The 13,167-nt window shown below is 56.1% G+C and overlaps 1 protein-coding gene across 1 annotated transcript in view; it reads right to left on the bottom strand.

Annotated features, from left to right (window-relative positions):
- Positions 1–13,167, bottom strand: part of EBF3 (EBF transcription factor 3) — a 148,180-nt gene that overhangs the window by 18,491 nt on the left and 116,522 nt on the right. The window contains 2 exon segments of the mRNA XM_079137765.1: positions 11,177–11,303; positions 11,766–11,896. Of these exon segments, the coding sequence (XP_078993891.1) occupies positions 11,177–11,303; positions 11,766–11,896 (258 nt within the window).

The raw sequence follows: 13,167 nt of genomic DNA, 5'->3' as shown, positions 1-13,167 counted from the left end.
TGCTTCTTAAGAGCACCTAATGCTTTGCGCATTAACGCGGCCACGAAATGAAATCGGTTCCCTTTGCAGCCGATTGCAGGTGCAAATTAATATTGTAAAATGAAGATCAATACATGGACAGGGCCGGATCAATAGTGGCTAAATTATGGCTGCGTCTTCCTCCTCATTCAAGATGAGTTGTGTTTTCCTCTCAAAGTCAATACTTTGCAGCTTTTCTCATTAATTTCTCAATAAATTTGGCAATGAATTTCAATCACAGAACTCGGCAGGGTGAGCCGGGCATTGTGGTGTGCAAGGGAAACACAAAGGCCACGCAGCCCAGCGTCGCTCACCAGGGAGCTGGCCTGCAGGAGCCGCCGGCCCCCGGCGCGGCCACGGGACAGGCGGGAAGACTCGAGGTCACCCGTCTTCTACACCAAGAGGCTAAGCCTAGGTTTGTCCCCATAAAAGGGACTTTGGCTTTTCTCGCATCCTGGTCACTCCAGGCCACGGGACCCCTAATGCCAGCAGAGGGATAGCTCAGACCCACAGGGTCAGCCTGAGCTGCTCGCCATTCCCCCAGAATTCCTGCCAACCTTCCAGCTGAGGGTATTTTCCACCACCAAGTCTTCTAAGGATGGGAAAAGTGCCACAGTTGACTTCTAATTGGAGTCTGGAGCCTCCTCGCCCGTGTCGGGAATACTGTTGTGGCATTCACGTGACAGCCCAACCAGGCCTTCTGCACGGGGACAGCCTCCATTCAGCTCCGCCTGGCAGCGGATGGCGGCATTGTGATGTGACACCAAATGCAGAAAAGGGGACAGCTCATCTTCCTTGTTACCAAAATAATACCCTTGCTGACAACTATTGGACTGCATTCAAACACTTCTGTTTACACACCTCAAAGAATACGCTGGATTACCGCTTTTATAGTCCTCACAGAACTACATCGACCAAGCCCAGCCGGCAGCCGAGGAAAACCGGGGCCCAGGACGCCCCCCGCACTCCCACGCCCCGCCTCTCCGCTCTGCGGCCCAGCACACACCTCCCCAGCCAGACGAGGCCCAGGTCCCAGCCCGCCAGGCTACCCTGACATCTCTGCTCCTCTGGAGAGAGAGGCGCGGGGGCTGGAAGCGAGCAGCAGGTGAGAACTGCAACACGGCCGACGATGCCCGCTGCTGGCGTGTGCTGGGCTTCAAGAAACCGTCCCTGGGCTGCCAACCGCCTTGGAGGCTCTCTGGAGGGGGCAGGGGGTCCTAAACTCCTAGCTGGAAACACAACGCCCTGTGGAGAGCGAGCTGAGCAATGGATTTGCACACTTTAAACCAGCGGAAAATCTCCGTGCCGAGGTGAGCTGCAAAATGAGCTCGGGGGGCATCCCAGAGGTTGCAGTGCCCTGCTGGGGACGGTCCCTCCTGCCCCCTGGGCTGGCTGCACCCTCCCAAGGCCCCCATTCTCCTATCAAGCGGAAGGAAGGTCACTCAAGGTCACCCTCTGCCATGCGCCTGCCCTACTCAGGGCATTGCACACAGTAGGTGCTCAGAAGTGCTGCGGCATGGTGGCCATCCAGCTCCTTGAAGACACCAGGCCAACCCGGAAGCCATCAACACATCTCCGTCTGCGAAGCAAAGTGAATGGACCGAGTCCGTGTCTGCGCCCAGCGGCGTGGTTCTGAACCTCCTAATGTCCGCCAGCTGCCGAGTGCGACGGTGCGGCCTGCCCTACAAGGAATGGCCTCCTGGTGCGTGCGGCAGCACAGGTGACACCTGGCGCCCCCGTGGCTCTGTGCCACGTGATTCCATGATGCGAGTGTCCGGAACAGCAGGTCCTTGGGGAGAAGGTAGTCTGGAGGCTTCTAGGAGGTGGCCTGGGAGCCCATGGACTGTTCCTGAATTCCTGGACCGGCGCCCACACGACCTTCTGAATATGCTAAAGGCCATTTGGAGTGCACCTGGGGCGAATCGTAGCCGAAGAAATGTCTGAGGCGTCCTCTGGATGCGAGGAGAGGCACACCAGACAACCCACTGAGGGAGGGGCCCTGAGGGAAGGGGTCAGGCAGTACAGGTCTCCTGTCTGTGACAGCACAGAGGCCCCCGAGCGCCAAGCGCGACAGGACCCCGTTGAGCTCAGGGACGGCAGAGAACAGCTTCCTGCTGAGGGGAAATGGCTTCCCAACACGACTGCCCCTTCCAACTTCCACAGAGACATTTTTTACTCCTAATTTATCAGGCTCAGTACCGGGAAAAAAGGAACATTCAGAGGCAGAGCCTTTAAAGATACTGCCAAGGTGGGTACAAGTCCTAGATCCCCCAGAACACAGTCCTTGAACACAGGGTGCTAGGCTGGGTCACATGGAGTAGACCCAGTGCCACACAAGTTGAAAATGCCCACCTGTCCCGGGCCAAGTGTGCTGCGTCCTCACCTGGCCTCCCCTCCCGCCCTCTGGGCGCTCACGCCCCTTCCGCCTGCTGCCCCGGCCACCCTCCACGGCTCACCCTCTTCCCTCTGGCCCCCAACCAAGCCTCCAGGGTCGCAGGCTCCTCGCCCACTTCCACACCACCTCCCAGGACCCTCCTCCCACAAGACCCCAGGGGCCTTCTGTGTCCCCTCTTGTGGGCTTAGGCTCTTCTCAGCTATGACTGTTGACCTCTCTTCTATATCCTGTTCGGTCCCCACTAGACAGTGAGTCAGAGGGACTGTAACACAGCTTCTGCATCAGACATCTGTCAAGGGCCATGCAGGCCCCAGGCTGCCAGGATGAAGACATCGTCCTGTCCCCTTGGTAAAGACCCACTGCCAAGTGGCAAGAAGACGTAGCCCTGTCCCTGACACCCCAATCAGGAGCGCCTGAGACCCCGTGGTGTCCCTTCCTTCCCAAATTGCTACAGCACACAGCTGAGGCCCCGGCCCAGGGAGGCACCCGCAAACACCAAACGCAGAAACCCAGGCAACCACGAGCGGCGTGCAGGTGCCAGCACCACAGTGCACCGCTGAGATGGGACGCACCTCACCTTAAAGGTGGTTTTCCCACCTGGGCAGGGGAGGAGCAGCACAGTGGCCAAGGAATGTGGGGAGATGGGCCTGTGCCAGCCAGGGGACTCAGGGCTGGGCACACACACAGCGGGAGTTCCCCACACGGTACGGCCGAGACCCAGCAGCACACAGGCCTGGTCCGTGGAGCTGACACAGAACGTCAGCAGGGTCAGCCTGAAGCCCCCAAGACGGGAAGCCCTGCGAGGCCCCAAGGCCTCCCACAGGGCCTGGCAGCCTCACACCAACCTCACTCTGCTAACTGTGGATGACCACAGCCTCCACCCAGGAACAGGCAGGAGGCGGGTTTGCATGCTCTCACTTGGGACTCACCACCACCAATGCCCTGCAGGACTCACGCCCTCGGGGTGAGCACCAGGAAACTCAGTGCTCACAGGCCCAAACTTACCCGGTGTCTGTGCTGGGAGCATGCTCATTAGAAAACAACCTGCGCTGGTCTCCGAGGTCAGGGGTAAAAGGGACCGCCACTGCTCACATGTCGGGCTGAACGCCAGCCTTGGTACATCAACTCATGTGACCAGTGAGGGCCACGGGTCATAGGCCACAGAGGAGAGCTGCTGCTCAACATTTCAGGTGAAAAGATGAAGAATGAATCTGGCCGAACACACCTCCATCCAACCACCTGGTTCCCCTGAGGTCAGGTTACTCGGGGACCACCGGCTGCTTGGTGGGGAAGCCGTCTGGGCCTGAGAAGGCTCAGAGGGCCTGCAGGGCGGCTCCGCCTGCCACAGAATCTCAACATGGGAATGACAGAGGAGGACACACCTCAGTGGAGAGGGTGGGGACCAAAGTGGGGAGAGAAAGATACCCACAGGCAGGCGGCACCTAAACTTCACCCTGAACAGGTCTGATAGTGGCCCGCGGTCTCCCAAGAGTTTGTTCTCGATGTTCACACGCTCGGTCACGAGCCTTCCAGAGCATCTGCAGCCCTCCACAAGCACCCGGCCCTATGGAGCCAAGCTATTCCACCTGCTCATTACTGCATTTGACTTTTTTTAGTGTAGTAAAAAGTCTACATCACTACGAGTTTTCCTTTCTGTTGTTTTATCTAAAAACCGTTCTGAAAAGAAGTAAGTTAAGTGTTACTTATTTTGCATTTTCTATAAAAAAAATGGAAAGGCTCAACTATTTCAGTTGGTAATAGTTTGAAAGCACTTTCTCTCAGGTTCTGCTTCTGTGACCCAAGCCTCAGCTCACAGCCGTGCGTGCGGCAGGCCAGAGGCCTTCCGGAAGTGAAGGCCTCCCACGGGCGCACAGCGGGCCACAGCCCAGCAGCACCAGGACTGTGCACCCTCACCAGCCATTTCTGCCCTGGAGCGCTAGCTCGGGCCACATGTCCAGAAACGGAACAATGGTGCTCACGGCCCTTGCGCCTTCTCCGGCTCTTTTCAGAAGCGTGCCCTTTCCAAACCCAACTTGAAATTAAAACCCGGACGTGAGCCCTGTCTCGCCCACAACACTCCTCCAGGTACCCCAGGGGCTGCACTGCGGAGGGTGGTGGGACCCAGCCCCTGCAGGTGCTCTGGGGAGAAGGCCAGGCCTGCCCGCACCGAGAGCCACACATGCTGCCCATCCCAAGTGAAACCGACGACCCCTTTGTCCTTTGGGGAAGACGGATGGCGGTCGCCAATGCTCGTCTTGTCAGGGTGCCGAGGAGTCAATACCTTCACCTTGACGCGGAAACTTCGTGATTTATCAGTCCGTCTCCCCTCCTGGGCGCGTGTGGCCCCAGCAAGCGCAGCCAATCGGGGTGCAGGGAGCAGACTGGGTCACAGCCACTTGGAAGGCAACCAAAGCCCCCTCTGATGACAGACAAATGTGTCTTGTTAGCAACAGCCCAAAAGCGCTTGACTTGTACTAATAACAAAAAGGCCACGCTGGTCACCATGGGTCCAAAGACGAAGCACCCTGTCAGCAGTCTGGTTGGGAAATTAGCAAATAATGTTCTTTCCCTTGATAAATGGGTGACAGCTCCCTCTCACCAATCATTTTTAACATTTTGATGCATGCCTATGATCCCACTGGAGGGGCAGAAAAGTTTACTGGCCCTCAATGTTCACATGATGAATGGAACTCTCTAAATGTGCGATTTCTGTATGAGGTATAGTTCATTTTAAGCAATTCTAGTAAATGGGTGTCACTGATTAGGACAAATAGTCTACTTGTGCAATAGCACAAACGGTGTATCTCATTCTCCTGGCCTCCTTCGAGACAGGAAAGAGGGGACAGCAGGGACCCGGGAGCCCTGACACAGCCCTGTTTAAAGGAACCCGTTACTGAATCCCACTCCTAGCACCAGCACGCTGGCAGCTGAGCTGCTCCTGGGTGGGGTATTCATGCTGCCACTGTGTGGGGAGGACACTAGGTGGGCACCCACGCCACCTGCCTTTCAGCTCTGCCTCAGGGGCCCGAGGACCCCAGCATGGGCCACTGTGAAGGGGCAGGCTGGAGAAGCATGGCCTGCTCCCTGTCCAGAGGCAACTGACAAGAACCAGGTGGGGAGGAGGAAGCACCACTGAGTTGCAGTTGGCAGGACAAAGACCCCGATTCTGGGCCAAGAGACACCTGAGCCAACAGCACAGCCCTGCACCATCCTCCAGGGGAAATGACTCGGTATAAAAGTCGAGGCATCCAGAGGTGTGCTGCTCTGGGGACACTGGGGAGGGGGTGACAGAGACTTTCTCAGACACCCGAGAACTGGACTTTCAATCAGCATGACCAGCATGGCCATGGAGACAGGAACGGACAGTGGGCAGCTGGGCTCCACTGGCCTCCCTGGCCAAGACGGGCAGAGCATTGGCTGCTTTGGGCTTATGCTGCCCAAATTCCAGACCCTGAGACCCTCACCGTGTCCACATTTGAGGCTGGAAACCTATCACTGAGATAATCAGGTGGTTTACAATTAAGGCAGGCACCCCATTTAGTTCAGCAGGGTAAAAGCGGCATGATTTGTGGGCAGCAATTAGGAACCACTTGCTCTGCAGATGTGTTCGAGGAGTTCCAGCCAGGGAGAAGGTGAGCAGGAGCTGGCACGGCCGAAGGGCAGTCCTGACCCTGGTGCTGGGGCGCCATGTCCAATCACACACCAGTGGTCTCCCAGGATCCAGCACTGCCAGAGCGTTCCCAGGTGATGGAAGCAGGGGATACGCATGGAGCCCTGCCAGCAACCTCTGTGGGAAACTGCTGCCCACAGGGCAGGACAGCCCTCAGGAAGAACCAGTGCCCCTTGACATGCAGCCGGTGCTTGGGCACTGTCTTTTTTTTTTTTTTTTTTTTTAACAGAAACATAAATACTACATCAGAGAAAACACAAACTGTCAGCAATTGCTGGCTGAGGAATGATTTCATAAGCCTGAAATTGAATGCACGTCTTTGTACGGAAAATAATCATTTTTATGTTCCCATCTAGTGAGCGCATCGCAGACCTGGGGCTGGTCCAGGTATCCGAGTCAAGAGCTCCCGGTGTCCACTGCAGGGACGTTTGCTGCCGCCTGCCAACATCCCATCCAGGAACTGGCTCAGTCTGTCACCGGAGACACCTTGACTCCCAGTAATTTGTGATAATTTCTTAAATTGAGCAAAAGAAATCCCTAAACTGAGGGTGGGTCGATCAAACTTCAGAACAAGAGGTCAACAGTCAAAGCGCCCCCAGCCCATCCCTGGTGTCCTGGGAACACGCTTGATGTCAAGCCAACCCCAGTGGCCTCCATTCTTTGGTTTACCAGGAAACCACTCTGCCAAATGGACATATTAAGAAAACAGCAACACGCAGTTTCTGCTGTAGCGCTTCACACTTTCGAACATGCCTATAAAACTAGTTTTTGCGATAACATAATTTCAATTAGAAGCATACAAACTCCAGTCTGTCTTAATCAAGCAACACCGTAATGCTTCTATTCTAATTAAAAAATAATTTCTTTTATTACTCTTAACAATCTGATGTGTTTCTCCTGGTGACGTTACAAATGCCAAACTGCTCAATTACCTCTACTGTGGGTTTCCCAGGTAGGATATTCCAGTACTATTTTAATTATTATTAAACAAGCAAATGGTACACTATTAGACAAATATTAAAACGAGCACTGCACCCAGTTATTAATTTGCACTATTCGCTTTTAAATGCAGCAAATATCTCATTAATTTAATTTTCGGTGCCCACCCGTTTATATTGCCTTTTACAGTCTGGAAGGCAATTTACTATTAACTGGCAATTACATACACAGTGATTGTTAATTCTGCTCCTAAGTGCTAGCCGCCTGAAAACTGTTCCCTCTCTCTAATTTTTGACCTTCTTACAACAGGGGTGAGGCGCACTGGGAATACTAAGGACTAGTATGGAAGCACTGGACATGTCATTTGTGACTCCTTCTTTTAATTCACCGTGCTAATCAACTCAACTGCCACAGCCTCCCAAGGTAATTGTGACTCGAGAGTGGTGGCGGGCAGGTGGCGAAGGGGCTGGACGGATGGGGCTCGGCCTGCCCCCCTTCCTGGGCGCAGAGGCCGACTGTGCCCACTCTGGGTTGACTAATAGGGTCTGGTTCTGAAAACCCGGCATTTCTCAGGTCACTGTAAACAGATCACTCAGGCCTTTGGCAAAGTCCCTCCCAGCCTCCGGCAGGCTGGCCGGCAGCCCCTCCTCTGCACACAGGTTCATTATCCCCTGGCCCGGCTGCCCTGTGGCTGGCCCCACGCCAGGAAGGTTAAATGTGAGGGTGTCCCGGCAGCCTCCGGGGCCTGGGACACTGATGGGAACCAGACGCCCAGGGGACGGCGCCCACGCCGTGACATCCAGTGGGGCAGGCTCAGCTTTCAGCAGGGAGTGGTTCCCGGTGATTACCTCGTTGTCCCCATCAATTTCGGGGCAATGCAAATCAGACAGAAGCTTCCAGGTCAGACAGGGTATGACCCCACCTCTCCTCTGCTCCCTGAGGTAACCCTCCCCCCATATCCCTTACACTGTGTTTGAAATGTATATTCCCGCTAATGATTGGGGTGTGGGGGGAGGCAATAAATTAGCTTCCAGCTAGGAAGGGCTGAGCTGCAGCACAGCCTCCTTCAAAGTGCCTGTGCATGGGAGGAAACCCTGAGTCCTGGGCAGCAGGAGCCTGGATTTGCGGCCCACGAAGCCCAGTCGGCCTAAGGGTGAGCACAGCACCATATGCAGAAATGGAGGGCAGGCCTCTCAGGAGGCGGTTGCGGCTGGGCCCAGCTCAGCTTCCCTTGGGGGATGCGATGGACATGCCAGACACCTGGAGAGGGCACTTCCGGCCAAGGAGCGCATCGCCTCTGGCCACAGGACAACAGGCTGCAGAGACAGATCCCTTTCCCCACCCACTGGCCCGAGAGAGAGTAGGGGATTGGGGCCACTGCCAGGTGACGCCTGCCAGGCAGTGGCAGACAGTGCCTCCCTCCCTGCTTACCTGCATTTGTTTACAAGTGTTCAGCCCAGGGCCCTTCTCTGCAGCACTGGGGACAGAATCCTGGACAGGCCGCAGGCAATGGGAAGAAGGAAGGGAGCTAGACCTCTCTGCTGTCACATTCCCTCTTTAAAAAAGTTCTCCACCCTAGCGACAGCTACGCAGATTTCCCTGCCAAAAAAGTCCGTGTAGGCCAAGATCTGAACTCAGTAAAGAACCCAGCGAGACTGTGCCCCAGTCTGATGTGAGAACAGGTGGCACCTCCTGAGCAGAGCACGTCAGTCCTGCCACATGCAGACTGTGCTCCCTGGGTCCCACCGGCTAAATGCGGGCTTGCCGGTGACACAGAAGTTCACACAGGACACCCATCACCTGACAAGCACCCGCCAAGCGCAGGTGCCAGTACGTGGCTCAGGAACAATCCATCCCCTCCAGGGGGCTGAGGACACAGGCAGGTTTCCCATGGACCCCAACAGAAGTTCAATGTCACTAACTTCCTTCACGAGGGACTGTTCACTGAGCATCTGCGCTCGGCAGACGCGGTGTAGAAGTATCACTGGTCCTTGCCAAAACTCCACAAGGAAGAGCAGCAACACTGGAACTCAAGAGGAGCAGGGAGACATGTGCCCAAGTCTCACGTTCAGCACCTGGAGGCTCAGGGTTGGCACGGCTGCAAGACCTGGTCGGTCTTTGCACAGCGCCTGCTCTGGCTACAGCCTGATGGTCAAGGCCAGGGACTCAGGCACACGTGGGACCACACCGACTGTCCCCAAGAATATATGCATAGGGTGGCTGCAGCTTGCACAGACCAGTGGCCCCACAGGAACGGTGCCAGGGAGGTCCCACCAGGCCCAAGGCAGGACTCTGACCCTGGCCATTCCCAGAATCGACAGCCACAGCGGTTGTCCTTTATGCCCAGCCAAGGCACTTAGTTGTCGGAGTACGCAGAGGTTCCTCAGCTTACAATGCGGATTTGTTCTGATAAACCCACTGTAAGTTGAAAATGTCTTATGTGGAAATTCGCCGAACACACCTAACCCACCACCAAGCCTCAGTTCAGCCCAGCCTACCACAAATGTGCTCAGCGTATTTATGTGATCCTACAGTTGGGCAAAATCATCCAACACAAACTCTATTTGATAGTAAAGTGCTGAGTAGCTTGTGCAATTTACTGAGTATCACGCTTGAGAGCGAAGCAGAAGGGAGACCCAGGGACACTTTCACGCAGCACAAAGTTGAAGTCTTAAGTTGAAGTGTTGTAAGTTGGGGACTGTCTGATAGAAGCATTTAAAAGATGCCCTAATTTTATACTATCTCGCTTTGATATCTCTTTTAATACAGCAGGGGGTGCGGCTCGACATCTAGAGAAGTCAACCTTTTTCCATTTCTGGATCTTGCAGGGAGGCCCAGAAGTGGCCAGGGATGTGAAGCCTGCTTCACCTTTCCCATGCCTGCTGTCCCCACATCAAGCAGTGGTTCTGGGCTCCTAGTCCCCTGGGCTGGTCCTATGGGAGAACGTGGCCTCTAGCATGGGGCAATCCCTGTCTCCCACACTGAACAGGTAGGGGTGCTAGACTGTGGGGACTCAGTGCCCCTAGGGACCTAGTCCAGGACCGCCCCTGGGGTCCCTCTGGGCCTGGGGAGGGGAAGCCTTACATTTTGCCTCCTACGCTTCTTCACCCCGAGCCTCCTGAAGAGGGAGGAGGCTAAGTAATGGCCACAAACCTCCTGGGGCTGCAAAGGGGCAGGGGCTTCAGCACCCTCTGTGTCACAGACAGGGGACAGCACCCCAGTGGAGACTGGGCCCACTCGGGGCACCTTCAGATGTGGGCGGAGCAGGCGTCAGGCCCTCACCCTGCTGGCAGCCTGTCGTGGACCTGCGGCCAGGCCCCGACACCAGACGTGGTCACCTGCCCACTGCACAGCGCCGCAAGGCACGAGTACTCAGCAAGTGCCAGTCCCGCCCGTCCACCGGCTTTGGCATGTACTGTCCCAGTCAAAGGCATTCCTCGGGTATCACGGCTGGGAGAACTGAGGAGGACCAGAAACCAAATCGCAAACATGCCTTGGGTGAGGTTTGCTCACGGCATTTCCCGAACAAATCGGGTTAGTTGAGCACTTACATGGAAAAGACTTATACAAGACAGTCTTGAGCTTAACTAGGGACTGCACAGGCCACCCTTGCTGCTGACCTGAGCTTGTCCAGCACCTTCCAAGAATACAGCTCCCCTTCCAGCAGGACCCTGCAGGGTCAATTCCCAGGGTTGGAGCAGAGACCTGACTCACATGGAGGCTCCTCTTGACAGGTGTGACTTCCCCTGAGCCTCAACTTGAGCAGTTAAACAGTGGTAACGTCTCAGGGCTGGGGCTGGGGAGATGAGGCGGGTAAAGGGCCCCTGCCATGGTGCCTGGCTGGCACACAGGCCGCTGCTGAGGGAAGCTGGGGCTGCTGCTGCTCCTGAGAACAGCCCCTTCGCCATTTCATTTTATGGGGTGTGTGGGGAGGCAACAGCCCATGATGGGACAGGTGGTCCCAAGGTCGCATGACTGCAAGGGCGGTACCTGGCACCTGGCACCATCTTGGACGGAGACACGAGCACTGTGCACCTAACACAACCCACACGGGCCCCCAGGGCTGAGCACAAGACCTTAAACGCCCTCCCGGGAGTCTCCTACTGGGGAGCAGCACCCACACTGTTCCACAGGGGCTGGAACCGTGCACTCACCCGTGTAGACGAAGCGCCCAGGAGCGCCTTTGCAGAACTGCTTGGACTTGTAGGAGAGGGTGACTTCAACGACTCCGGGGATGTGCCGCGGTGGGGTCTGCACTCGGATGGCGTGGGGCGTTATCAGCTACAGAAACCACACAGGAACAGACGCTCAGCGGCGCTGGCCCTGAGAGGCGGACGCTTGCCAGTTGGATATAATTACCAAAATGAGCACAAATTGGACCATCGTCTCGGAACGCTCCCTGCTAGCTGTCACCCAGAGACTCAGGGCCTACGGTTCTTTAAGAAAAATATCTGCAAACGATCCCGGGTCGAGTTTGCAGGAAAGGCCACAGGGCATCATTCTCAGGAAAATTGCCACCACATGTCTTCTCAGATGGGCCTCCAGCCACCCCAGCACTAATCGTTCCCGGGCACCGGGGGTCCTCCTCCAGCAGGCCTAACACCCCAGCCGGCAGGGCAGGGGACCCGAACCCACCCACGGGAGGAGCCCCAGCCGCAGAACCACACCCCGAAAGGGAACTTCGCCCAGTGTGCCCGGCGTCCGCACACCGCCGCGGCAGGACGGCGGGCAGAGGCAGCTTACCTCGCTCCACACCAGCATGGTTCCGAACACCACTTGTAGGCCGTCAAAGAAGTTGTCTCCGATTATGATCACGGTGGCGCCCCCCGTGGTCCAGCCTTCACTGGGACTGATGGCCTTGATGCACGGAGTGGCTGCTCGCACAAGACAGAGAACACGGACCTTAGCACCCCGACCCGCCACGCCGGCCGCGCCGCCTGCAGAGAGTCCTGCCAGCCGCCACGGGAGGAGAGGCGGGTCTTCCTCCAGGCGGCACGCAAAGGGCAATCGTAGATCAGCATGCTGATGTGTTTAAAGCAAACTATTAAATGTTTTATAAAGCAAAGGCCGAGCTGCAGAATACTAGTGAGCAAGAAAAAAATGGCTTGATATAGCAAATTATGTGTCAGGGCAAATATGACTATTACAAATGATTAGACATCGCATGCATGTGGCATGTCGATTTATCTGCTTTGCTGTACAGATCTGAGCAGAGTCAATCAAAAGGTTGTTGAAGGAGATGGAAGAGCAAATGCCTCGCATTTCGATTCCTCATAAGCAGCTAATTGGGTTGGGTTTTTTCATCCGCGAACTTTGCCTTTTGGTTCAAAACTTCATTTTCCTCTGTCACTCCACAATTACTACTTTTCACTTTTCATCAGGAAAAAAAAATCAAAAGCACTGTATTAATACTTTTGTCAAAGGTACACATTTTACATCTAATATTGTTTGTCGACAGGAATCCCTGAGCCGCTGGCCTGACCTCTCTTTGTCTCGGGAGCCCTCGCATTTGCATGAGTTATTACAATGGCGCTGCTCAGCGGCCACGGAGGCGGCCCTGCTGGGGGGCGGGGCACAAGCAGCAGAAGGAGGTGCAGGGGGAGGGGGCCACGAGGCCACAGCCCCAAGATGGGCAGGCAGGAGGCCCAGCATGCTCGCAGCAGCCTTGAGCGGGAGGCCGGCTGCAGGCTGCGGGCCTCGTGGAGGCCAGCTTTGTTCTTGGCTTTGATCAGCCTTTCCTTTACACGGTGCTGGCAGACCTTTTGAACTGCCTCTGATGGCCTCTGCACGCTGGCCCCGTACACGGGAGAAGCTCCTTCACACGCCCCGACCTGCGAAGGCTCTGGGTACTCCGCAGCAGGGCCTCCCTGCCCAGGCCAGGCATATGCTCAGGAGCTTGGCCTGCTCTACCTTGGGGTGGACCAAGAGCATCACCCCTGGTGCACAGGCTAGGGCAGCCCAGCGGGCCTGTGCGAGAGACCTTTAAGTCGTCACCAGAGTCCTGCAGGCCTCCTGGCCAGGGTTGGACAAAATGGCGCCCGAACAGCCAGGCCTGCGCCTTCCGCCAAGAGAGGAAGGAGCCCCACACCAAGCCCCAGTGTGTAGGCCCTCCTTCCTCCTGGCTGGAGTGAAGGTGACCCTTGCC

This window comes from Sciurus vulgaris (assembly GCF_902686455.1).
Source record: "Sciurus vulgaris genome assembly, chromosome: 4".
NCBI classification, from domain to species: domain Eukaryota; kingdom Metazoa; phylum Chordata; class Mammalia; order Rodentia; family Sciuridae; genus Sciurus; species Sciurus vulgaris.
Note: the sequence above shows the minus strand (reverse complement) of the source record. Positions and strands in the feature narration are given on the sequence as shown.